Source organism: Manis javanica, chromosome 16 (assembly GCF_040802235.1).
Source record: "Manis javanica isolate MJ-LG chromosome 16, MJ_LKY, whole genome shotgun sequence".
Taxonomy (NCBI): domain Eukaryota; kingdom Metazoa; phylum Chordata; class Mammalia; order Pholidota; family Manidae; genus Manis; species Manis javanica.
The window spans coordinates 60,140,877-60,166,700 of NC_133171.1; the positions used below are offsets into that span (position 1 = coordinate 60,140,877).

General features: G+C 40.4%; 1 protein-coding gene and 1 long non-coding RNA gene across 9 annotated transcripts in view; one reads left to right on the forward strand and one right to left on the reverse strand.

The window, feature by feature from the left end:
* Nucleotides 1-121: 121 nt before the first annotated feature.
* On the reverse strand, nucleotides 122-15,362 carry TRIM39 (tripartite motif containing 39). Of its 8 annotated transcripts, none has more exons than XM_073224098.1 (9): nucleotides 12,813-15,362; nucleotides 12,250-12,331; nucleotides 12,011-12,053; nucleotides 10,191-10,650; nucleotides 9,077-9,172; nucleotides 4,777-5,007; nucleotides 3,589-3,611; nucleotides 2,896-3,011; nucleotides 122-2,155 (listed from the first exon to the last, which is right to left on the reverse strand). In XM_073224098.1, exons 4-9 carry the CDS (start codon nucleotides 10,641-10,643, stop codon nucleotides 1,608-1,610), a joined length of 1,467 nt encoding a protein of 488 aa, XP_073080199.1. In that variant the 5' UTR covers nucleotides 10,644-10,650; nucleotides 12,011-12,053; nucleotides 12,250-12,331; nucleotides 12,813-15,362; the 3' UTR covers nucleotides 122-1,607. The 8 variants fall into 8 exon arrangements, with proteins under 8 accessions (XP_073080199.1, XP_036882479.1, XP_073080200.1 ...); XM_037026584.2 differs by having other exon boundaries at nucleotides 12,011-12,058; XM_073224099.1 differs by lacking the exon at nucleotides 12,011-12,053.
* LOC140846665 (uncharacterized) overlaps nucleotides 12,831-25,824 on the forward strand; it is an 87,762-nt gene continuing 74,768 nt past the window's right edge. The window contains exon 1 of the long non-coding RNA XR_012126009.1: nucleotides 12,831-12,921. This is a non-coding gene — a long non-coding RNA (uncharacterized lncRNA). The remainder of the gene's footprint in view (nucleotides 12,922-25,824) is intronic.

Below are 25,824 nucleotides of genomic sequence, written 5' to 3' on the forward strand. Positions count from 1 at the left end.
AGACCCACCCAAGACCTCCTTCAATCACTGAGGGTGAGCCCCAGGTACATGCATTGTTAACAGCCACTGATTCTTACACATCAACAAAAGGCAACCATCAAATTACCACACAACACAGAGGTTACTTAAGTGGATCCTTTGTTTCATATTATGTTTTACCAACCAAAGCAACTTGCCACAAAGAACCACAGTCAAGGCACAAAGGTAAGAGGAGAGTCTGGACAAAGGCCTGTTGAGGTGGTAGGAGGAACTGAAACGTCCTCAATAAACTGCAGTTTCTTGTCCCAATCTTTTGTGAACCCCTGATTACCCAAGTAGCAGATGATCCAAGTCATTTTAGTTTGGTTTGGCATGCATTGCTTTACCTTTTTTGACAATGTATGTGCCCTACAGATTGTTTATTCTGGCCTAACATTAAAATGATTTACATTCTCTGAGAGGGGAAATGGCCAAAGGTGAAGGATGGCAAAAAACAAGCAAAAGTCTGGCTTTTGTGAACACTTGTTCTGGCCAGATGCACATAGTAAAAGGAAGTTGCCTATCTGGCCCTTCTGTATACATACCCTTTCTTCCACCCTGTCTTCAGGGTGAAGAAGACTCCATTTCCTTTCTCTCTTTCTGGCATAGACACCTTAGCTAAGAAACAAGGCTGACAACTTTTGAACAGCAACCTAGCAACTTTTTTTAAGGCCAGGGCTTTGGATAGAAATAACTTTCTCCTTCCTCTAATACCTGACTCTCTCCTTTCCAAGTTCCCTTGGGAAAGTAGTGAGAGGGTAGTTGTGTTGTGTCTTGCACAACTTCTGCACCTCACCTTTTCAGAAGAGCAAAGTGACCAACTTCTTGGAGACAATCAATTACAAGGAGGCAGGCAATAAGCCAATTCTGCTGAAGGCTGGGGACCTGAGTTTCTCTCCTTTCTTCTCACCCCTCCTCCCCACATTTCTACCTCTGGCCAATCCTACTCATAATGGCACCATATTCTGGGAACAGAAGACCAGTGAAACCCCTCTCTTCTTCATTAGTCTCTAGGACACTGTTCCTTTAGTCTCCTTTCCTGACCTTCTTTTTAACCTTCCTGATGCCCAATCTCTGTCCTCCGGAAAACTCCTCAACTTCTAGACTCATGAAGCAATTGTCATTCACTGTTATTTCAATCTAGAGGTACACAGACCCCTGTGATATTCCTCAAGAAACAAGACCATTCTGGGTCAAAAATCCTCTAAAAGGATGTACAGGGGTTTCTGTTTCCTCCTCTGGTTTGAGCAAGTCAGACCCTCCCTCCCATAGACTTTTTTGTTTCTGGAAAAGCCTCTCCTTCCTTCCCAACCTGTCCTTGTGCAATAGAAAACCTGATAGAGTTCAGGGGAGACAATCCCCTAGGAACCAGCTCCCCACCTTGTCAGTTAGGAGGGACACATGGCTGTGCTCTCATCCCAGCCGTTTTACCTACTTATCCACATAAACCATTCTAGAAACCAAAGTGTTTCTCCCGGACGGCTCAGGACTGGAACCAGGCAGGCATGAAGATATTCCAGCAGGTCACAGGAAGGAAGACCATAGCTCTTGACCCTGCCTCACCCCAATTATTCCCACGTCCCTACCTGTCACTCCCAATCTGTTGGGGGCCTGATGGTAAGTGGTGCAGCATTCTTCCGACCAGCCCGGATGCCTGGGTAGAAGAGGGGCCAAAGTTTCTCAGTAAAATTATCAGTGAAGGTGTAGATATGAGAGCGGTCTGTAACGTTGTAAAAAGACAGTGTGCCAGCCTCATAGTCTAGGAATATGCCCACCCGTTTGGGTTTCACTTTGATGTGCAAAGGGGTAAAAGGCGTAGTGGTAGCTGCATATTTGTCCCCATTCCACAGCCGCACCCGCCAGTAGCCAATCTCAGGGAGTGGAGTCAGCTCGCCCTTTCGGCTCACAGAGTCCCGGCACACACCCACTGCCCAATGGGTCTTGTCGCCGACCTCCACCTCCCAGTAGTGTCGACCAGAGGTGAAACCCTCAGTAGCTAGGACGCAAGGGTAGAAGGTGAAACGCCGTGGTGTGTCAGGGAGATCCCGGAGTCTTGTCTCCACAAACTTGACGCTCTTACGATCTTCCGACAGGACTAGGTTAGGATGAGCAGTCTCAGGGTCCAGGGTCACATCCGCTGGCGGGAGAAGCCAGAGTGGGGAGCTAGATGAGGATGGGAATAGCTAAACATCCCTGCCTTGCTTTTCCGGCCTGGCTTTACAGAGGCTGTTCCCTTAAAGGTCCCCAGAACACCATGGTTTGGTTGACTTTCTCAATCCATGGTATCACCTAAGGAAGGGGAAGGAACAATGGCTTCACTTCTCACCCTTGCCCTAAAATAAACAAATAATGATCTTTTGATTCTGCAGGGGCTCCTGGTTTAGCCTCCTGCTGATCTGCTCTCCACCCCACTCTGACATCATCATCTATCGCACTGTGAGGAGAAGTATAAGTCACAGTCCAAGGTCCAGAATGAATGCAAAATGTTAAGAAGGATACAAAGCAAGACAGCATTATGGTCTAGCGACAGGGTGACCAGGAGTTGGTTTTCCTGTAAAAGTCCTGGCTTATGACCATTTTCTTTGAGTAAATGTTAATGACATTTCCTTTCACTTCCAAGAAGGGACGAATTTAGGCAAATTATTTAACCTTCCTGGGTCTCATTTAAAAAAGTATGGGCCTAAGAGTAGATGACATCTAAGGCTTCCCACTTCCAAGTTCTATGATGCAGAGTGAGAATGAAAGCCAAGTAAAGGGGCAGGTGGGGTTACGGCATGAAAAGTGACAGATGGGATAACTGGAGCCCAGATAAAGTAAGACCTAAAGACTCTCTTCTCTGCTAATTCCCTTTGCTAGGTTCCTTTGGGAACAACTCACCAATTAGCTGTTTAAGGATTTTCCTTAGGGCAAAGTACTGTCGGGGGAAATTGTGGAAATTCTTTTCCAGCTCTATGGATACTGAAGTCACCTCCATGGTCTTCACCTTCTCACATCTAGGAGGGATAGGGAGATAGGGGAAGAAAGGGCAGGGTCAGGGGAACTTCTGCTGAGTGAGTATTTAGATGCTGTCTTTAGGGAGAAACTAAAATCCTCCATCCTCCCATTTTCTCCCTCCTCCCTGAAGACAAGTACTTGCTTATTTCTTTCTTTTGCCAATGTATGGAGCCATATGGTGTCCTGGATGGAACCTTATCTTAAGAATGAGTCTCAGAACTTTCTGGGTTATTATTATATTCCATGCAAAGGGCTAATCACCCTCCCCCTCTTCCAACCCCTTCCTCCTTCCATCTTGTTTGGATACAAGTCCACCCACAGGAACAGGTAAATCTGGTTCTATATTATCTTGGTATCCTCTTTACCAAGGAAGTTCTGGTGATCATAGGGGAAAAGGTAAGGGGCTGCTACTCTTGATGATTTGCTCTCAATAGCTTCATGGATGCAGTGAACCTTCTCTCATATTCTCCCCAGATACTACATGATCTTCCCATCCTGACTCCTCTAATTGCTTACTTTACCCCTAGTCTCTAGGCCAAAACCTAACTCACTCAAGGAGATGCAAGAATCACTTACTTTTCCAGGGTACTTTTGACATCCTAGAGGGAAGGAGAAAAGAAAGCAGTATTGGTCCTGGTAGTCAAGGGCCCTAAAGGCAAAAGGTTCCCCTCCTCCCAAAAGGTCTAGATCTATAAAATAGGCATAGGGAAAACTGAGGGTCACAATACAAAGGGGAGAGCTCTCTGTAGGGATCTGATACATCTCTCCAGCTTAATCACCACTTTCCATTTCTGATCAGCATGAAGCTTGGTTATTTATATCACTTTCAAAAGGTTACTTGTGTGTTTGTCTTTGCTCCTCAAGGGCACTGGGAGCGCAATGAAAGGGACAGGGATTGTGTCTGATCTTTACTCTGTCCCCCAAGTACCAACCACACACCTGTCTCCTTGAGGTTTAGTATAGACTGGTGGCATAGGAATGAATCACACTTTCCTGTTGTGGTTTAGTATCCCCATCTGGTATTGGTTAATAAACATTAGTAATTGTGTGCCAATCCTGATTTGTGAATACTTGGGGTCCAGAAGACAAAGAAGACAAATCTCTGCCCCCCAAGGATTTCCCAGTTTAATGTGGAAGGCAGAACACACATATATGAAAGGACACAAGAATAAATACCAAGCAATACATAACATGCAGATCAATTTACAACAAAGCCTTACTGATTCAAATGCTGGTAATTTGATCTCTAAGATAAGAAATATGTTTCCTACATGCTAACACCATTTGCTTAAGAGAATAAATTATTTAAAACATTTTAGAGGCACCATTTACATATCAAAAGCAATATATTACTTACACATAATTTCAAGTGTTCTTCAAACTAGGTTTCTATTCTTTTTTAGCTCTAGGCAATCAAGTTCCAGGACTTAAAAGTAATGGCAACTGTATTTACACAAATTTTAATGCATGTTTTTTTTTTTTCACTAATTCAGACTAGACTTCCCTCCTTTCAAAAGAGTGAATTTTTTCTTTCGTACAAATTAAGCAGTAATTGTTGATGAGACATAAAAACACAGAAATGATTAGAAGGGGATGAGAGAAATCAAAGAAGCCTTTCTGTAGAAAAAGATCCTTTGAGTATGTCTGGAAGAGCTGGATTTAGAGAAGCAGAGCAGAAGGGTGAGCATCCCAGGTTGACAGAATGGCCTGTGTAAAGCTATACTGAGCTCGACCTGAGGGGCTATGCAGGGGCAAAGGTCGAACCTTAAGCATCTCGAAGCCCGACTGTAAGCACTTGCCCTCCACCTCAGCAGCCAAGTGGGCCAGGTCCCTGCGCTTGTCACCAAGGTGAGCAGCATTTTCTCGGAGGCGCTGTAGAATGTCCTGTTCCTCCTCCTCCAGTCGTGAAAGCAACATCTGCTGCTCCTCATCCAGCCGCTTATGAAGCTCTTCAAATTCCTTTAAGATCTGCTGCCGGCGACTCTCCACTAGTCTCTGAGAAAAGAGGGAAGGTGTTAGTTTTAGCAGGGCCAGTGGGGCATAAGGGTGCCTTTCCCCACCTACCATGGGTATGAATGAACACAGACTTCCAGTGTCCCTGGAAATAGTTTAACAGAACACTCATGTTTCTCTCCATTGGAATTTTCTTTTGTAAAGAATAGCTCCATCCCCATTGCTATCTCTACTGATGCTTGAGAGTAAAGACTATTGGGAGATTTAAAAAAAACAGTTAATGTTAAAAAATTATTCTTTATTAAATTAGCTTCTAGAAAAGCTGTACTTTCACGTAGAAAAATTGAGGACATAAGAACTCAATAATATAATGGCATTTACTATTACAGATATCAGATTTATCTCTGCTATTCCCAACTGTAAAGTTCTAGCTAACACAATTTGTCAAGAAAAGGAAAGTAATAAATACTGTAAAGTTAGAGATAAGAAGTCTATCATTGTATCTCACAAGACATCTACCTGCTAAGAACTAGAGAACCAACTGGGAAAGTATCAGAATCAGTAATATTTTAGCAGTGCTTGTAGCTATATATATATATATATATATATATATATATATATATATATATATATATATATGGATTATACAGATTTCAGGACTCAGCCTGTTAAGAAGTTTGCAGTTACTTCTGAAAATCGGCAGGTTCCACCCCAGGAACAGGTTCTAGAAGTTAGTGAATTAACAAACAAATTACGAAGTTTTTTAGTTGCTTGAAATTCAAAACATGGTTTCTCTCAGCCAGCATGTTGACTTAAACCTCTAACGTTTCTGAAATAAGATAACGCAAGAATGAAACATTTTCTGAAGGTCATCAGCAAGCACATCCTGCACCTCCACTGCAACAAGAAGTGATCTTTCCAAAGACAGATTCTCCCAGTGACTTAGGGGAGGAATCAACCCAAGAGGGAAGCAAAATGAGAGCAAAGACTGGGACTCTGGAAGCAAGTGGACAGGGAGGGATTCAAGGCAGGGCTTAGGGTGAATAGAGTGGGGACTGGGCCTTACAAGCCTACTGTTTCTGGATTTCAAGCTAGTTCTTAGCAGAGGCTAACTAGTTTCAGTTCTAGAGCCACTGCTTCTTCCCATGCTACTGCTGCCTTCTCAAGGGCACTGTGGAACAAAATATATTCTCACATTTACCCTGTGAAAATTAATACAAGGAAGCCTCATTTAAAATGGAGTTGTGAGGCCAGAAGAGGGAGGCTCTCATACCCTACCACTCATCAATTACAGACCATGACAGTAAGAGAGGTACCCTGCACACCCAACAGGAAGAAACCTATACTTTACTACCCCAGTAGGAGAAAGAAAGATTTTCTCCTTGCCTGTCAACAGCCCAGCCAATGAGAGCCTGTCACAACTTAGCCAAATAAAAGCCACTACACTTCCAACTCCTACTTTTCTCCCAAGGACTTTCTGTTGTAAGAGGCCCTCCCAACTCCTTCTTTTTCTCTGTAACAGTGCCTTTCTCTCCTTTGTTCTCCAGACTTGTCCATGGTTTTGTCTTAGCTTGCTTGTCCTGAACTGCAATTCTCTGCTATTCCTTATTTTTGCTTGTAAAATAACTGGCAGTTTTAAAGTTAATGACCCTTAAGCAAAACACAGCCTTTTTTCCTGTGTGTGTATGCATTTAGGGATGATATGTGAGTAGAATATGAGATTCATTAACTGTGGTAAACAGAGAGCAAAAGGGCTCTCTTGCATAATCTCATAATCCCTTCTCTTTCTTCGCTCTGCATTTGTAGGGCAGTGGTTCTTAATGAGGGCATTACCTCCCTCTAGGGATATTTTGTAGATGGGGGCATTTTTTTGTTTGACACGATTGGTGATACTCCTGGCAAGAATGCTTGCAATCCTCAAACGTGAGAGGCAGCCTTGCAATATGAGCTGTCCTGTGCCACTTTCTAATATTCTGCTGGATATTCAAAAACATAGGCCTGGTCTTGTATGCCATTTTATACATAAATATGGAGTAATTCTTACTTGGTTTTAATATACCTGAATTTTTCAGGAATGGCTGAATAAAACTCATTAAGACTATATTTTGTTTTCTTAGAACTTCGCCAAAAGTTATTTACCATTTTGAACAGTCATGTCACCAAAAGCTGTGATGCTTGTGCTGTCTCTGTCAACATTACTATTCAATTATCTCAGTCTGCATCTGTATTTGTTGCATTGTTGATGATGCTAGGATAAAACCACACTGTAGTATCTTTCATGGCAGTCATGCCCAAATATTTACACACCAGATTTCATTGTAAAGTACTTTTATGTTGTATTATATTATACTCCATTTGAGTATGATAGTCTCTTTTTAAAATTATGTAGATAGGTTATTTTTTCTATAATTCTCATATCAGCAGTTAATTACAAATTAGTTATTTTTAAAAGGGGCATTGGGTCTGATTCTGGACATGGTAATAAGGGAGAAGGAGGAAGGAGAATTCACAGGGTCATGAAAGGAATGTTGGTGGTAGTTTCAGAGATCACTGAAATTTTTTAAACAATGCAATTCTGTTCAAGCATTCAGAAGGTTTAAAAATTTTTTATTCTCCCCTAACTTTTGCCCTTAAGATGATCAACAGAGGTAAGCTAATGACTGGGACTAGGCTCTCATTTTCACATGTTTTAAGTTTCTCAGGAGCCTTCTAAGGAACTTTTTTAAATATTTACTTTTGTAATCAGAATTAGTTAAAATTAAAAAAAATTCAAATTCTTGCTTTGTTCAAATACATAAAGCATTAAGTTAATTATACTTGCTTTCTGTTGAAATATTGTCACTTTAAAAAAGTTAGTGTTTCTACTGTTTCAGATGCTTTTAATTTTTGGCAATACCTAAATCTCAACTCCAAAAACTCATTTTTTCTGGAAGCCATTAATGAGGTCAAATTTCTATACTGTGTTCTTTCAAACTTGGCAACTGTGCTTTTTGTGCATGTTGTTATCTGTTTTCTCTACTTGACTGTAAGCTCAAAGAGGGCAGGGACTGTGTTTTGTTCATCATTGTTCCCTAGTGTCAAGTTCAGGATTTGGCCTATACTAGAAACTTAATAAATATTCTTTGCTTCATGGAGAGCTGGCATCACTGATTTTGCCACATACTGGCTGTATAATCTTGGACTAGATCTTATCCTTAAGTTCCCCTTCCTCTGGTGTTTAATTGGGGGGTAACAATACCTACCTTACAGGGTATCTAGCTTAAGATGAACTTTAGGACTCCTTTATGTCTTACTTGTGTCAGTGGCCTAAACTCTTAGAACTCCAGCCTAGGAAGAACCTGAAGACCTAACACAATCCTGTAGATTTGGAATGTCATGGACACCCTGAATTAATGCACAGGACTCAATAAATAGCAGCCATTACTACTGCTACTATTAATAATTGTTCACTGTCCAAAAGAAGAAATAAGGCAGATGCCAAAATACACCGCTACAAATATGATAATGCTGTGAAGGTGATGAAAAACTGTATGAAAATTAAGAAAGTTAATCTCTGAAGGGTTAGGAAAGGTTTTCATCTTGCCCAAAGGATGGATAGGATTTTATAGGTGGAGGATGGGAAGAGGAACATTCTAGGCATGAACCAGTATCACTTGGCATTTGAGTTTACTTGAGTTAAGAGAATGTGGTCCTAAAGTCACTGGGCAGTTCTTCTGGGGGCTCTTGCTCAGCTCCTCCTTCCTTCTTCTCCAGTGAATCTTCCAAATTCACCTCTCCTCAATTCCTCTAAGAGACTCCTATCCTTGCACTCTCAGTAGAGAGCCTCCTTCCTGCTTTTACAGAGAAAAGACAACGAATGGGCCTAGACCCCTTAACTCACCAGATACAAGATGTTCTTTCACTTCTTACATCCTTTTCCTCAAAACTTAATTCATGACAAGTAATTTAAGTACAATATTTAATAATAATCAAACCTAATGATGATACAATCTCATCATTTTGAGAGAAAGGCAATTTTTCCAATGGATCAGAACTAGTGGATTAAATAATGTGAGGGTAATGTTTGGTTAACTGCCTGCAGAGCAGCCCAAATGGGATCACCTGCCTTTACCTTGAGTTCTCCAGGCTTCTTCTCCTCAGAGGTCTTGCAGCAGGTAATCTCCTGCAGCTTCTGCTCCAGGGGCTCCAGGCACTTTTGCAGTTTCTCCTGAGAGGTGGGAAGTGGGAGAGGTGGCATTTGGGGTTGGCTGGCACATCCTACATTCAGAGGTTAACCCATTTGTTTTAACCCATCTGTTAACCTCCTGTCCATCACACCACCTCTTGATCCAACTCCCTTCCTTGCCTGTCACTTGGAGTGTCAACTTCCTATAGGTCTTTCCTCCTGCCACCAGTCTCCATCACCTTCCTTGCTCACCAAACTTTCCTCTCACTGAGTCTCATTGTGGTCCAGTGGTCACTAACTCTGTGTCCTTCCTCAACCCTATCCATTTTCTTAGTCAAGTAACTACCTGTTACTGTTGAAGGTACCTTCTGTACCCTTTTTTAAACCTGTCCTCCCATCCAACTCTAATCACTGTAAAAATAGTATCACTTATACTGTAAACTACCTTAAATCCTGTTGCCAAGATTCTATTAACATAATTAAGCAAAGTACTTGATGCAGTGGTAAGACATTAAAATCTTTTGTTCCTATTAACATTTACCCTGTGTCCCAGCATTAAGTTAAATGAGATGCTGTGTTATCCATTATCTGGGGAAGATGCAAACAATAGACTGGTTCAGCTTAGTCTGGTGGGGAGCAGCCTAAAGTGATGTTACCTATCCCCAATACCAATGGGGAAATGAGGGTCTGAGCAGGGGGACAGAATGAAGAAACCAGGTAACTTCTCATTTTTCCTAAGTTTGATCTTCTCCATGTGTCATTCATGGAAAATATGATATATTTCAAGACCACATATACCAATATTCACTTATGACTCAAATGCATTAGAAAAGTCAGAGAGAAATTGTGGGATACTCCTCCCAACTGCTTTTCTTCATGCTTGAGGATAATCAGTCAGATGTACTGTGTTCCCTCCATGTGGGTAGCTCTGAGGGGACTACACAGTGAGGACCAGATACAGTCTTGCCCTCAGGAATTTAGGATCCTCTACCCAGGGAGTCTCCTATCCTTGTGCTTCTCCCTTTTGCCTCACATTGGCATTATGTGTCTGATTCCCCACCTTGTACTCCTGTGTGGCATCGTCCAGTGGCACGACGGTATGGGCCCGGTGGGTATGGGAAATTGCACATATCAAACATACAGCTTCCTGGTCTTCATAGCAGAAGAGGCTGAGGGCCTCATGGTGCTGGGGGCAGAGGCTCTCATCTCGGATCTTCCGCTTGACAGCCTGCAGCTGTTTGGCAATCTCCACCATACTGCCTAGTTGTCGATTAGGCCGGAGACTGCGGTAGCGGGATGTCTTTCGACACACAGGACAAGGGAAGTCCCTCTCTAGGTCCTCCCACCAGCGGGTGATGCAAGCTTTGCAGAAGTTGTGCCCACACTCAATGATGACAGGCTCCTTCAGATACTCCAGGCACACAGAGCAACTTGCTTCCACCTGTAAATTCTCCAGAGCCGCAGCTGTGGAGGCTGCAGAGGCCCCTGCCTCCAACAGACTTGTCTCTGCCATTATTTAACTTGGAAATGGGAAGGGAGCAGAGAAAAGAAAAATTATTAGTTGGAGGTTTAACTTTTTTGTATCCCTGGCCTGACATTTAGCCCCATCTTGGTATTTTACATCTTCTTTCCCACTAGATTCAACCTTTCGTTTCTCCATATCCAAAACTTGTGACTTCCCGCCATCAATCTTAATTTTTTTCCTCTCCAGCAAACTGACACACAACCACCAATGTTTGTCTTTTACCTCTGCTTTCTCTTATTAGAATCAGAGGCTTCCTTCAACTCTGTGTACTTCTCCTGATCCAGGATCACCCCATTTGATTTTTTAGAACCAAATAGTTCCCAACCAATGTGTTCCTAGTTTGACATAATTTTCTAAAGGCGGGTGAGAAAGGAGTTTGGGAAAGTGAAAAGTGGCATAAAAGTCAAAGTACTAAGATTTCTTAAGTATATTTTAATGTTACAGAAGAGCTTTATTATAATAGTCCTTTGGAGCCTAAGCTTGATTCTCTGTTCTCTCACTTTCTCAAAGGGTAATAAATGGAATGAGTTAGGCAAGGGTAATAACAACCTCTTTTCAGGAGTGTTTGAAACTATTCTTCCTTTTATCACAGTAGTCTAGAGGAAGTGTGCCCTTTCATTGGAATGAAATGATTCATACAACATCCATTCTATTTGTGTGTATTTGGACATTTGGAACTGGTGAGAAGTGATAGATTCATGGCAACTATACTAAAGAGTATATTACTGAACCCAGGCCAGTAACTTCGTGCAAAGAGGGCTGACAAGTCTAAAGATTTGGCAGGGACTGGAGTTTTTTGAAATAGCTATTGATAACTAATTACTTCGACACGCTGTTTCTCCAACTAATAGTTTCCTGGAGTGGTTGGGAATTAAGAGAGGAAAAGTAAAGAAAGCAATTAAAAGCTTCTTCAAGTGAAGCCTCAAAACAATTGGAAATGCACCAAAGAGATTTATAAAGCAGGAGGCTTTATAAATCTAGTCCATCCCTAGTCCATCCTTAAAACATCACCACTTTTATCCACTAAATAGTTGATTTCTCTATCCCCATAACCCCTTCTGTTCACCCTCTCTCCTCCTTCTCACTAAGGGACCCAACAGAAGGAAGGAAATTTAGCAAGTCTATGTGCTGAGAAGTAGCCACGTAACTAGTTAACGATTATTCCTGTATATATTGATGGCACATGTGACAACAGTTTAATTTGGGGTAGCAGCTGGTAACTTATTTAGACCTGAACTTCTTCCCTCAACTAGGAATTTCAGTCAGATGATTTTTCTCTACCTATGTGAATCCAGTTTTGACTACTGACCCTGGCACTCCCCCCTAGTCTTCTAGAAATTAGGTGGCCTTCTCACCTGAGGTGAGTTGAACTGTATGCAGTTAGGGACCAGAATGGATCTAGACTGACAAAGTGGGGTGAAAAAGAAATGGGGAAAAGGTTAGGGAAGTATGGAGAGAACTTGGAGCTACAGCAGAGTGAGGCCTCGGGTGTCTCTAGGTTGGTCATTTCTTTCCCACTATTCTTCGTGTCTCAGTAGAAGGGCAAGCTTCAGGGACGTCCTCATTTTGTTTCTACCACTGTCCGGGGTCCCACCTTCGACCCTCTCCTGAGCGTGCTCCGCAACTCAGTCCCACCCCCGTCTCCATCTTCTCCCGCCAGATCTGGCGCAGGGGTGCTGGAGAGGGAGGGAGAGGAAACGTCGTGGTTGGCAGGGTAAGAGGGATGCGTGTCCAGGTGAGGAGGTGTGACGTGAAGGTGGGATGCCCGCAGCTCTGACGCAGCCGAGACCCGCGGTGACGGCGTCAGAGTTTCACCCCGGGAGGCGAGCGGCAGCGGGACGGGGGAACGGCGGGGTAGCCAAGCAACGCCGGACGCGCTGACGTAGCCGGGGCGGCAAAACGTCCGCCAGGGCCCGAGGCGGGCGGAGGCAGCTGTGGTTACGTGCGGGGGGCCGGTGACGCAGTCGCGGGGCGCTGGGACGCGGCGTGCGGAGCCGGCCGGCAGGGGCAGTCCCCAGGGCCCGAGCGCGGCGACGGGACAGCACCTACCTTCCCGGCTTCGGGTCCGGGAGTGCGGGGAGCGGAGCCGCCGAAGCGCTGCCTCCCTCTTTCCTCCTCCCCCCGCCCCCGCCCCGCAGCGCGACACACAATACTCGCCGGAAGCGGAAGCCGTGCCGAGAGGCTCGTGTCAGTGGAAGCCGGGTTATCGGCTGGCGGCCGCGGGAGGGCTTAGTGGTGCCTGTGGAAGAAGGAGAGGGGGCTGGAGGTGAGAACCAGCAGGAGGCGTCAAGGGCGACAAGGAACCCAGAGGGGCAGGTGGCTGAAATGTGGTCGTCCAGGTGACCCGAGGATCCTCTGGAGAAAGAGGACTGCGCATGCGCGTGCTTGATCGCTGAAGCCCATTGCCCGCAGGGCGCTGACGGGCCCCGGGGTTGGCGAGGCCGTCTTGTCCCGGCTGCCGGTCCCGGTTCTGCTGGCCCCAGTGGAGCTGGGAGCCTCCCGGGGCGGGGAAAGGGCGGGTTGCAGACTTTGAGCTACTTATCGTCTCTTCAAGCCAGTCCAGGGGGAAGGTGGCTAGTTGAGGCTGCGGCCGATTGCGTGACGAACCTCAGCTGGCACGTCACTTCCGACTGGTTGGGTTTTTAGCCTTTTAACATTACAGGGTTAGGTAAGTTCTCTCTGCCGCGGTCTTCAAATTCTCCTCGTCCTACGCCTGCAAGGCGAGCTTTAAAAAAATTACCTATTTTTTCCGCTGGAGTGCGACGCCGGGAGAGCTGGTCTTGTGACTCTGCCGCTTGGGGTCCGACCGCGGCTAGCGCGCCGTAAACACCCGTTAATTGGGTGCGAGCCGTAGGCCCGTTCTTTCCACTTTGGGCTGTGCGTTGACTTTCTCCTCAAGAGCAGATGATGCTTCTGTGGGGACTCCATTCTTTTGCATTATATAGCCTTTTTGCTTTCCTCTCCTGATGCTGGAAGGAGAGAGGGGCCTGTGACTTTGGAGGAAGAGGGTGAGGTGATGAGGCTGGGGAAGAATCTGCCGATAGAAGTGTGATGAGACAGAAAGAGGTGCTGAGTAGGGTCTTGGAGCTGGGGAGAAGTTAGTGCTAGTAGTAGTGTATGGCATTGCTGGTAGAAAAGGCAGCGTGCTCCGCCTTCTGTCCGCCAACACTTGACATGCAGAATGCTGACTGAAAGAGATGAAAAAATTTTGGTGTTCCCTCCGAGGAAATGGCCCAATGACACAACTCGTCCAGTCTAAGTTGTGGTGCTGTTTACAAACACTGCCGTATTGAACCGCTCCTCCTGGGAACCAGAAACTCTTACTTGCAGGAAATACCAAATGTGCGAGATAAAAAGATTTAATATCACCCATGCTAAATACAGCTGGTCTACATTCTCCAAACTTTTCTTTGCTTTTGTTTCTTTTTCTTTGTTGACTTTCCTTTTCTCAATGAAAAGTAGTCAATGATTTCAAGAGGATTAAATTCGAGAAAATTACGTTTATTAGCTTTTTGTTTCATTGCTATTTTGCTGTTAGGAATTTTAGCAACAATTCTTGTTCTAAGTAACAAAATACCTTAGTTCTAAGGTAGTGTAGTCTGTAAACCGCTAACAAGTCTCTTTAGCCTTGTTTTGGAGACAGAGTGATGATGGAGGTTTTGTTCTAGTTTTGACTTGTTCATTTGTAACTTTTAAGGTGTTGCCAGCACTCCATTCTGGCTTTCTGTTTGTAGGTGACCAGGGATGTGGTTAGACTAAGGAAATTCCCAAAAGGAAGTACATTTTCAAGGACTGTAAATAAAGTGTTTGCCTGGAGACTAACAAATTAAGAGGTCCTTATGTTCAGTGTGGAAGGAGAAGTGGGAGACTGTCTAGGTAAACTATAAAATTATTAAGGGCATGTAGTGTGACATAGAACAGGCACTGGCAAACCTTTCCTGTAAAGAACCAGATGGTTCATGTTTTCAGTTCTGTGGCCCATACTCAAATCTCTTTGTAGTGGGAAAACAGCATTAGACAATACGCAGGAATGAGCCTTGTTCTGTTCCAATAGTGTTTATTTATGGAAATTTGAGTTTCATATTCACATGTCATGAAATATTCTCCTTTTGATTTTACACCCATCGTTTTAAAATGTAAAAACTATTCTTAATTTGTGGGCCATACAAACACAGGTAGTAGTAGACCATAGTTTGCTGACCCCAACACAGAACAATAATGAAGTACCCAGTATTTTTCAAGAAAGAATAATTGGGAAAGAGAGTGAACACGGTGCTGTAATCTCTTATTTCCATCTGTATATAATAACACACAAAATAATGATAAAGGAAATCTGAGGTCTTAACCCAGATTTGTTATCATGACCTGTGAAATTTAATGGGCTAAGATTTATGAATAGTATTCCTTGTTTAAAATTAAAAGGGATTGTAGTTCAGGGGAATTGAAATAACACTGAATTGTAACTTCCAACACAGGAGTGTGCAAAAATGAATTACAGTAATGCAATGAGGGGTAATTAAATTAAAAAAATATGTATTTTTACTATTGCTTTTATATCAGGAAAGGAGAAAAGACTTGAGACCACTGAGTCATGTAAAGGAAAAGGGTAGAAAATTGACTGAGGTAAGATATGGTAGATTGCAGGAAAGGGTTCAGCTGTCCAGACTAATGAGATTCCTACGCAAAGACAAAGTGTCTAATTTTTCTTGACCATTTTTTATTCCATTTTTTAAAGAAATTTCAAACATATGGAAAGACACTTCAGTTTGCTTTTTATACCTTAAACTGGCCATCTTATTTTTCAGTTCAGTAACATGAAGCTACCTCATTCTTTTTTCAAGTCTGTGTTACTACTTTATTGTGTATGTATATAGTTTACTCACCATTTTACTAAGCGTAGATGTTTAGGTCCTTTCCAAGTCTTATTAAACAGAGGTTGCTCTGAAAATCTTTGCACATATATCTTTTCCCCCCAGGCTTATTAAGATATAATTGACATGTAACATTGTATTAGGTTAAGGTGTACAACATAATGATTTGATGTATACTGTCATGCCATGAAGTAGGAGGACAGATTCCTAGAAGTTGGGCTGCTGGGTCAAAAGGCATGGAAATTTGAAATTCTAAGAGATATTCTAGTTTTCCTTCCCATAAAATTATACTTATTTATACCTACACCAGCATATTATGAGATAGTCCATTTTTCTGCAATGGAGCCAGTGCTGAAAGTTTCATATTTCAAAGATTTTAACAAATTGATTAAAAATTTTTAACGATTGTGTAACAGGTCATGTTCTGCAGGTACCACACATTTTTTTAGCGTAGTATCAGCAGATGGGTATTTACTCAGTTTCCTATTATTACTTAGTTTTCTTTTTAAAAAAAACTGTTACACAGTGTTAGAGTAAAGATTCTCTGAACATATGTCTTTATGTGCTAGTGGATTTATTACTGTGAGGAAGGTTCTGGTATTGAAGGATATTATGTAGTCCTACTTTTATACTCAGTTTCCTATTATTACTTAGTTTTTTCTTTAATCTGTTACACAGTGTTAGAGTAAAGATTCTCTGAACCTATGTCTTTATATGCTAGTGGATTTATTACTGTGAGGAAGGTTCTCATTGAAGGATATTATGTAGTCCTACTTTTAATGGATATTGCCCTGTTGTTTTTTCCCTTGGCAGCGATGTTTGGTTTGCTGCTTTTACACATACCCAGTAGAGATGGGTGTTACTATGTTTTTGTTTTATTCTAACCAACGAAGAGATCTTAGTTACTTGAATTGCATTTTCTCTAAGTAATTTTGAGTATCTTTTTGTTGTTATTATTACTTGTTTATGATTAGGATTTCTTTTTCTGTGCATTTCCAGTACTGCCCTTTGTCCATTTTTCCTGTGGGGTATATATTTTACATTTATATCACATCTCAGTTCAGCATAGGCACATTTTAGGTGTTCACTGGCCATGTGGTAGTGGCTATTGTATTTAACCGCTTACATTAGATGGATTAGATGAGTTCCATTTATTAAGTAACCATCCTCTTCTAATTGAATTGAACTACTACACTTGTGAAATTCTTTCATAGTAAGATCTATTTCTGGGTTTTTGATTCTATATTCTAATCCTCTCATCTATGTTATACCAACACACAGATTTTATTTGATGATGTCATTTTTTTTCAGAAATCTAGAAATTTAAGTCTGCTTTTACTGTCATTTTTATACTTTCTCTTAGATGTTCTTGGGTGTGTATTCCTCCCCTCAAAGAAAAAAACTTTTATGATTCTAAATATATAACTTAATTTGGGTAGAGTTTGCATTTTTTATATTATCTTCCCATCCAAGAATGTGGTTTGCTTTCCATTTGTTCAGGTCTTGTTTTATTTCTTCAGTAAGGTCCTATAGTTTTCTACATACAGGTTATTTTATCATTTTTATTGCTATTACGAATTTCCCCCCGATTTCTAATAAGCAAACCAAGTACTTCATTGTTTGGATAAAGAAGAAATAATTGATATTTGACTATTTCTCATATCTAGACCCTCATCATAATTTCTTACAAATAATAGTTATTTAAGTGTTACTGGCACTCCAAGGTTTCAACAAGTTTCCCCAGATAATTTTTATGCATTTGACCAGAGAAGCACATTTGGTATCTGCTAATATGTATGGTAAAGATTCTCAAAATTTATTTCTGGCTTATATCTCTCTCCTGAAATTCAGACACCTGGAGCTCAACATGTGCAAAACTGTACATATTATCTTCTCACAGGAACAAAAGAAAAAGATTACTTTTGTTTTTATATTCTGGTTAAGAGGTTTTGTCCACCCAGTCTTAGAGCACAGAGCCCAGGATTTTTCCCTCACCCCTCACAATTAATTTGCTGCTGAGTTCCAAGAATTCTTCTCATCTGCTGCCCATCTTTCCTACCTGAACTGTTGCAGTAGGCTTCTGCCCCCTTTACTCCTTTCCAGTTCAAGCACAAATTTGAATTTCTTCCTCCCTCATTTGGTAGCTCTTTGGTGCCTTCAGGATCATGTCCAAACTCCTCAGCGTAGCACATATGGCAGCACACTATGAACAATTTGGCCCCTCCACACCATTCACTTGGTACCACATGCACCTGTCATATCGAACTTTATATAGTTCCCCAAACACTGAAACCAGTTATCTTTTATAACTTTATATAGGTGTCATTTCTTTAATTGATATCTGGTTATCTGAACTTCTTTTCTGGCTCTCATAACATCCCTATGTACACTCCCACCCCATTTTGTTTTTGTTTATGTGTCTCCTTAAGTAAACTGAGCACATGAAGGATAAAATGGTCTTTTATCTTTATTCCTATGGACCTTCTGCATTTTATGGCACATATGTGCTCAGTAAATGTAGAATGGATTCCCAAAGTTCATGATCTCTTTTTCCATAGTAATTAGCAATTAAATGTTTAAATTGAGAAGGAACACAGTGCTTTCTTTTTTTCAGGAACAGTAAGGGATTGGAAAAGGAATTTTCTTTTTACTGTATAGTTTCTTGGCTAGGAATACAGTGAGTGTTATAGTTTTACCAAGGAAATCATACCCAGCCGCAGCTGGCTGGGCCTGTGACTTTTCTGCCCCGTGTTACAGTGTTATTCTTTGTGTGGATTTTCTGGCCTCTCTCATTCCAGAACTTCTGTTATATTTGCCCTTGAGCATGGGATTTTTAGCACCTTGTAATATTCTGAACTGTTCTTTTGCTACTCCCAATATATGTTTTTAATCAACTCATTGGATTGTAAGTCACTAACTTAGAAAAAATTTTTAATAGTATCATTTATGATTCTCAGTATAGATAGTATAGTTCCTTGCTGCAGATCTTGTTTCATAATTAAAGGTTGAATTCTAGAGTATGTAGGACGTTACTCCCTGGTTGTCAGTGGTAAAGAAAGGAAAATAGTGGACTTTTCTGTTGTGCTAGGGAAAAAAATCATTTGTTTATTCTTTCTTACTGTGATTTTAGGGACATAATAAATATCCTATTTTCTCCCTGCTAGTTTTACAAGAGAGGTACAGGAAAGTCAGAGACTAAAATAACACCTTTATTTTGTGAAACTGCAATTGGAAGGAATAGCTTAGAAATAGCTAGTTGCTTTGCTTACCCACCCTTGAATTGAACTTGCCATCTAACACTTGAGGCCCATTCCCCTCACCTGTCAACCCCTCATCAGAATTTGCCAGCTGATCTTCGATATGGCTGGGAGCATATGAGACATCATCTCCCCTGCAGGAAGATTTGAAGAGGAAAAGGGCAAGGAGTTGGTATGCTCAGCTCCTGCTCCAAACCCGCTGTTAGGTCAGTCCTCAGTGGCCAGCATTTGGGGGTGGGGTGTGGGGGAAGAGTTGGGGGAAATCTCTTTTCAAGGAAACCATGAGAATGAAGAAAAATTCTTCCCCTAATAATGCTTCCCTAATGTTTAAAGTAATGTTCCCCTAATTACTTTAAAACTAGATAGATACAGATGTAAATGTACTTTTTAAATTGTGAAATTAATGCATTTAGAAAAGTCATAAAAATTGACCGTGTCACCATGTATTTCAGTGAAGAATTTCTGTGTAATCATCACTCAGCTCAAGAAATAGAACATTACCAGCCCTTCAGAATCCTCCCTCTGCATAAGACGCCCCCTGAACCTTGTCATAACCACCTCCTCCCTCTCATACAGCTCTCCTGACTTCTATGATTATTTATGTCCATGCTTTTCTTTATAGCTTTACTACCACCTGTATGTCCCTAAACACTATATAGTTTAGTTTTGACTCATTTTTTATCTTTATGTAAAAGAGAATAATATGCTGAATTCCTTTATATATATCAGGCTATTTTTGCAAACATTAATTTCTTGTTCACCTGTTGTTGCTTGTAGCTGTAATTCATTTGTTTTCACTGCTGAGTGGTATTACATTTGATGAATGTGCCCTGAAGGTTTATCCATGTCGTTGAAAATTGGTAGGATTTCCTTCTTTTCTATGGCTAATATTCCTGTGTGTGTGTGTGTGTGTGTCTGTGTGTGTGTGTGTGTGTGTGTGTGTGTGTGTGTGTGTGTGTCTTATCCATTCATCCATTTAATGGACGCTTAGGTTATTTCTATATCTTGGCTATATAAATAATGTTGTCATGTCTGTGGGGATGCAGATATCTTTTTTTTTTGAGAGATAAATGTGAATCTTTATTGCAAACAAATTTTTTTATTATAGACATTTCCAAATATATACTAAGCAGAGAGAATGCAAAATGAATCCCTTTTACCCATCACCCAGCTTCGAAACTTCAATATTGTTGCTATTCTTTTTTGTCAAGTATTCCCTTCTCTACTTTTTTCCCCTCTCCCTCTCTCCTTCCCTTTAAAAATTTTTTTGATGTCATTAATCTACAGTTATATGAGCAACATTATGGTTACTAGATTCCCCCCATTGTCAAGTCCCCACCACATATCCCATTACAGTCACTGTCCATCAGCATAGTAAGATGCTATAGAATCACTACTTGTCTTCTCTGTGTTGCACTGCCCTCCCTGTGTCCCCCCACACACCATGTGTGCTAATCATAATGCCCATGTTTCCCCCTTAACCCTTCCCCCCATTGTCCCCAGTCCCTTTCCCTTTGGTAACTGTTAGTCCATTCTTGGGATTTGTGAGGCTGTTGCTGTTCCTTCAGTTTTTGCTTTGTTCTTATACTCCACAGATGAGTGAAATCATTTGATATTTGTCTTTCTCCACCTGGCTTATTTCACTGAGCATAATACCCTCTAGCCCCATCCATGTTGTTACAAATGGTAGGATTTGTTTTTGTCTTATGGCTGAATAATATTCCATTGTATTTATGTACCACCACTTCTTTATCCATTCATCTACTAATGGACACTTAGGTTGCTTCCATTTCTTGGCTATTGTAAATAGTGCTGCGATAAACATAGGGGTGCATATGTCTTTTTGATCAGGGATCTTGTTTTCTTTGGGTAAAGTCCTAGAAGTGGGATTCCTGGGTCAAATGGTATTTCTATTTTGAGCTTTTTGAGGAACCTCCATACTGCTTTCCACAATGGTTGAACTAATTTACATTCCCACCAGCAGTGTAGGAGGGTTCCCCTATCTCTGCATCCTTGCCAGCATTTGTTGTTCATCTTTTGGATGCTAGCCATCCTAACTGGTGTGAGGTGATATCTCATTGTGGTTTTAATTTGCATTTCTCTGATGATTAGCGATGTGGAGCATCTTTTCATGTGCCTATTGGACATCTGAATTTCTTTGGAGAAGTATCTCTTTAGATCCTCTGCCCATTTTTTAATTGGCTTATTTGATTTTTGTTTGTTGAGGTGCATGAGCTCTTTATATAATTTGGATGTATGTCTACCCCTTATCAGATATGTCATTTATCAATATATTCTCCCATACTGTAGGATGTCTTTTTGTTCTATTGCTAGTATCCTTTGCTGAACAGAAGGCTTTTAGTTTGATATAGTCCCACTTGTTCATTTTTGCTTTTGTTTCCAAAGATAAAGGTCCTTAAAAACAGCAAAAGAATAACAATAAGTACACACAAGAGAAATTCCATAAAACTATGAGTTGAATTTCTGGCAGAAATCTTAAAGGCCAGGAAGGAGTAGCATGATGTATTCAAAGAGCTGAAAGGAATAAAACCTATAAACCAAGTATACTCAACCAAGCAAGGTTACTCAGAATTGAAGGAGAGATAGTTTCCCAGATAAACAAGTTAGAGTACACCACTACTAACCTGACTTTATAAGCAATGTTGAAGAGACTTTAAGAGAAAAAGAAACAGCTATAACAGAAAGTAAAAAGATTATGAAAGGGAAAAAATTTCACAAAAGCAAACATGTAGTAAAGATAGTGGATCATCTTAAAAGCTATTATGAAGGTTAAAAGACAAAAGCAATAAAATCAATTATATCTAAGGAATCACAAGAGTATAAAATATACATAAAATGAGGGGGATTAAAACTATACTGTTAGAATGTGTTCAAACTTAACCATCAACAGAGACAGCAATATTTTAAGGATGTTGTGTACTAATGGTAGTCACAAACCAAGAACCTCTAATAGACATACCAAGAATAAAGAGAAAGGAATCTATGCATAAAGCTGAAAAAGCCATCACAGGGAAGAGAGCAAGAGGTGACAGGATCAGAAATTAACAACAAAAATGACCATAAAATAACAAAATGGCAGTAGGCATATACCCATTAATTACTCTAAATATAAATAAATGTTCCAATCAAAAGGGTGAATGGATAAAAACAAGACCCACCTATATGCTGCCTACAAGAGACTCACTTCAGACCTAAAGACACAGACTTTAAGTAGAGGGATGGAAAAAGATATTCCATGCAAATAGAAGTGGAAAAAAAAGCTGAGGTAGCAATATTTATATCAGACAAAATATATTTATTTTTATCGATGTATTTTTATTAGACTTTGAAACAAACACTGTAACAAGAGATGAAGAACACCACATAATGATAAAGAGTTCAATCCAGCAAGAATATGTAACAATTGTAAATATCTGTGCACCCAACAGAGGAGCACCTAAAAATATAAAGCAAATACTAACATAAAGGGAGAAATTGGCAGTAGTACACCCCCATTTACATTAATGGATAGATCATACAGATAGAAAAGCAGTAAGGAAATAGTGGCCTTGAAGGACACATTAGACCAGATCAGTTTCATAGATATATACCAGGCATTCCATCCCCCAAACAGAACACGTTCTTTTCAAGTGTATGAGGAACATGCTCCAGGATAAATAATATGTTAGCTGATAAAACAAGTCTCAATAAATTTAAGAAGACTGAAATCATATTAAGCATTTTTCTGACCAGAATGGTATGAAACTCAAAATCAGTTATTAGGAAACAGCTGGGAAAAGCACAAACTTGTGTAGGCTAGACAATATTCTACTAAACAACCAATAGGTCTCTCTCACTTTTTGTAATTCAGTGGAGTTATTTTGGTTCAGAACTGACATGTATTTTCTGTATTGCAAACAGAGGTTAATGATTTTGTGGAAAAACAAACTGGGTTAATGAAGAAATCAGAGGTAATCAAGAAATACCTGGGAACTAATGAGAATAGAAACACAATGCTTCAAAATCTTTGGGATGCAACAAAAGCTGCTGTAAGAGGAAAGTTTATAGTGCTATGGCCTATATCAAGAAAGAGGAAAAATCTCTAACCTTACACCAAAACAAAGTGGTTAAAGAAACACAAAACCCAGAGTTAGCAGAAGGAAATAATAAAAATTGGTTGAAATTAATGAACTAGAAACAAAAAATAGGAAAGGCCAATAAAATTTAAAAAAAAAAATAGGAAAGGCGAAGGTGGGAGTTTCAAAAGAGAAACAAAATTGATAAACCTTTAACCACTCATCAAGAAAAAGGACTTGAATAAAATCAGAAATGAAAGTTGAGTAGTTACAACTGACATCACAGGAATACAAATCATTGTAAGAGATTCGTATAAAAAATTATATATGAATTATATCCAACAAATTGGATAACCTAGAAGAATGGATAAATTCCTAGAAACATGCACTCTTCCAAGACTGAACCAGGAAGAATAGAATATCTGGAACAGACCAATTATTAGCAACAAAACTGGTGTTCAAAACACTCCCAAAAAAATTCCAGGACCAGGTGGCTGCAGAGGAGAATTCTACCAACTATTGAAAGAGTTAGTACCTATCCTTCACAAACTATTGAAAAAACAAAACTGAAGAGGAAGGAATACTTCCACACTCATTCTATGAGACCAGCAAAACCCTGATTCCAAACCTAGACAAAGACACTACAAAAGAGAGAATTACAGATTTAGAAATTTAGAAATTAAAGGAAAGTTGATGATGAACATGCATGCAAAAATCCTCAATAAAATATTAGCAAACCAAATTCAAAAACACATGAAAAGGATCCTTCACTGTGACCAAGTGAGATTTATTCCAGGGATGCAGGATAACTCAATATCCACAAATGAATCAATGTGATACAGCACATTAACAAAAGGAAGCATAAAAACCATCTGATGTCAGTATATGCAGAAAAAGCATTTAACAGAATTCAACATCCATTCATGATAGAAACATTGAACAGTGGGTACAGAGGAAACATATGTCACATAATAAAGGTTATAAGTGATAAACCCACAGTTAAAATACTCAATGGCAAAAAGCTGAAAGCTTTTCCTCTAAGATCAGGAATAAGGGATGTGCATTCTCACCACTATTACTGGAAGTCCTAGACAGCAATCAAACAAGAAAAAGTGTTAAATATATACAAATTTGTAAGAAAGAAGTCTTAGCGTCACTATTTGCAGATGAAATAATACTGTGTATAGAAAATCCTAAAGACACCACCAAAAACTATTGGAACTAATAAATGAATTCAGTAAAGTTGCAGGATACAAAATCAATATACAGAAATGTGTTGCATTTCTGTACACTAATAACATGATCAGATACAGATATTAATCCATTTATAATTGCGTCAAAAAGAATGAAATATCCAGGAGTGAGTTTAACCAAGGAGTTGAAATACCAGTATTCTAACAACTACAAAACACTGATAAAAGAAATTGAAGACAGCACAAATGGATTGATATTCTGTGCTCATGGACTGGAAGAATTAATATTCTTAAGATGGCCAAATTGCTTAAAGCAATCTACAGATTCAGTGCAATCTCTATAAAAATGCCAATGGCATGCAGAACTAGAGCAAAGAATCCTAAAGTATGTACAGAGTCACAAAATACCTGAAGAGCCAAAGTAGCCTTGAGAAAGAAGAACAAAGCTGGAGGTAATCACACTTTCTGATTTCAAACTATGCTACAAAGCTACAGTAATCAAAATAGTATGGTACTGGCACAAAAATAGACACACAGGTCAGTGGGACAGAGTAGCCCAGAAATAAACCCATGTTTAAATGGTCACTATATGATAAAGGCAAGTATAAAGACAAGAATATACAGTGGGGACATTGCTAATTATGAGGGAAATGCAAATTAAAACCACAATGAGATATCACCTCACACCAGTTAGGATGGCCAGCATCCAAAAGATGAACAAATGCTGGTGAGCATGCAGAGAAAGGGGAACCGTCCTGCACTGCTGGTGGGAAAGCAATATGGAGTTTCCTCAAAAAACTAAAAATAGAAATACCATTTGACCCAGGAATTCCACTTCTAGGACTTTACCCAAAGAAAACAAGATCCCCCATCAAAAAGACATATGCACCCCTATGTTTATCGCAGCACTATTTACAATAGCGAAGATATGGAAGCAACCTAAGTGTCCATCAGTAGATGAATGGATAAAGAAGAGGCGGTACATAAACACAATGGAATATTATTCAGGCATAAGAAGAAAACAAATCCTACCATTTGCAACAACATGGATGGGGCTAGAGGGTATTATGCTCAGTGAAATAAGCCAGGCGGAGAAAGACAGGTATCAAATTATTTCACTCATTTGTGGAGTAGAACAAAGCAAAACTGAAGGAACAAAACAGCAGCATACTAACAGACTCCAAGAAGGGACTAGCAGTTATGACAGGGAAGGGCTTGGGGAGGGTGGGTGGGGAGGGAGGGAGAAGGGGATTAAGGCACATTATAATTAGCACACAATATAGATAGGTCACAGGGAAGCAAGTATGGCATGGAGAAGACAAGTAATGACTCAATAGTATCTTACTGCGCTGATGGATAGTGATTGCTAGGGGGTGTTTGGGTTGATTTGATAATATGGGTGATTGTTGGGATCACAATGTTGGTCATGTGAAACATTCATAAGATTGTATATCAATGATACCTTATACAGCATGGAAAAGACAGTGTCTTCAATAAATGGTGTTGGGAAAACCGGACAGCTACCTGCAAAAGAGTCCTTCTGGAACATTTTCTTACACCATATACAAAAATAGACTTGAATTGAATTATAGACCTAAATATAAGACCTGAAACAATAAAGCTCCTTAAATAAAACATAGACAGTAAACTCCTGAACATTGGCATTAGTAAGTTTGTCTGGATAAGTTTCCCCAGGCAGGGGAAATGGAAACAAAAAGTGGGACTACATCAAACAAAAAAGCTGCACAGGAAAGGAAACAATCAACAAAACA

What these genes read in the sequence shown, in the direction of transcription:
- TRIM39 (XM_073224099.1), bottom strand. Translation starts at nt 10,643, where the DNA reads ATGGCAGAGACAAGTCTGTTGGAGGCAGGGGCCTCTGCAGCCTCCACA. An exon ending in CGGGCTTCGAGATGCTTAAG is followed by an intron (nt 3,612 to 4,776) that starts GTTCGACCTTTG and finishes CCTTCCCTCTAG; the next exon opens with GATGTCAAAAGTACCCTGGA. An exon ending in AATCCTTAAACAGCTAATTG is followed by an intron (nt 2,156 to 2,895) that starts GTGAGTTGTTCC and finishes TTCTCCCGCCAG; the next exon opens with CGGATGTGACCCTGGACCCT.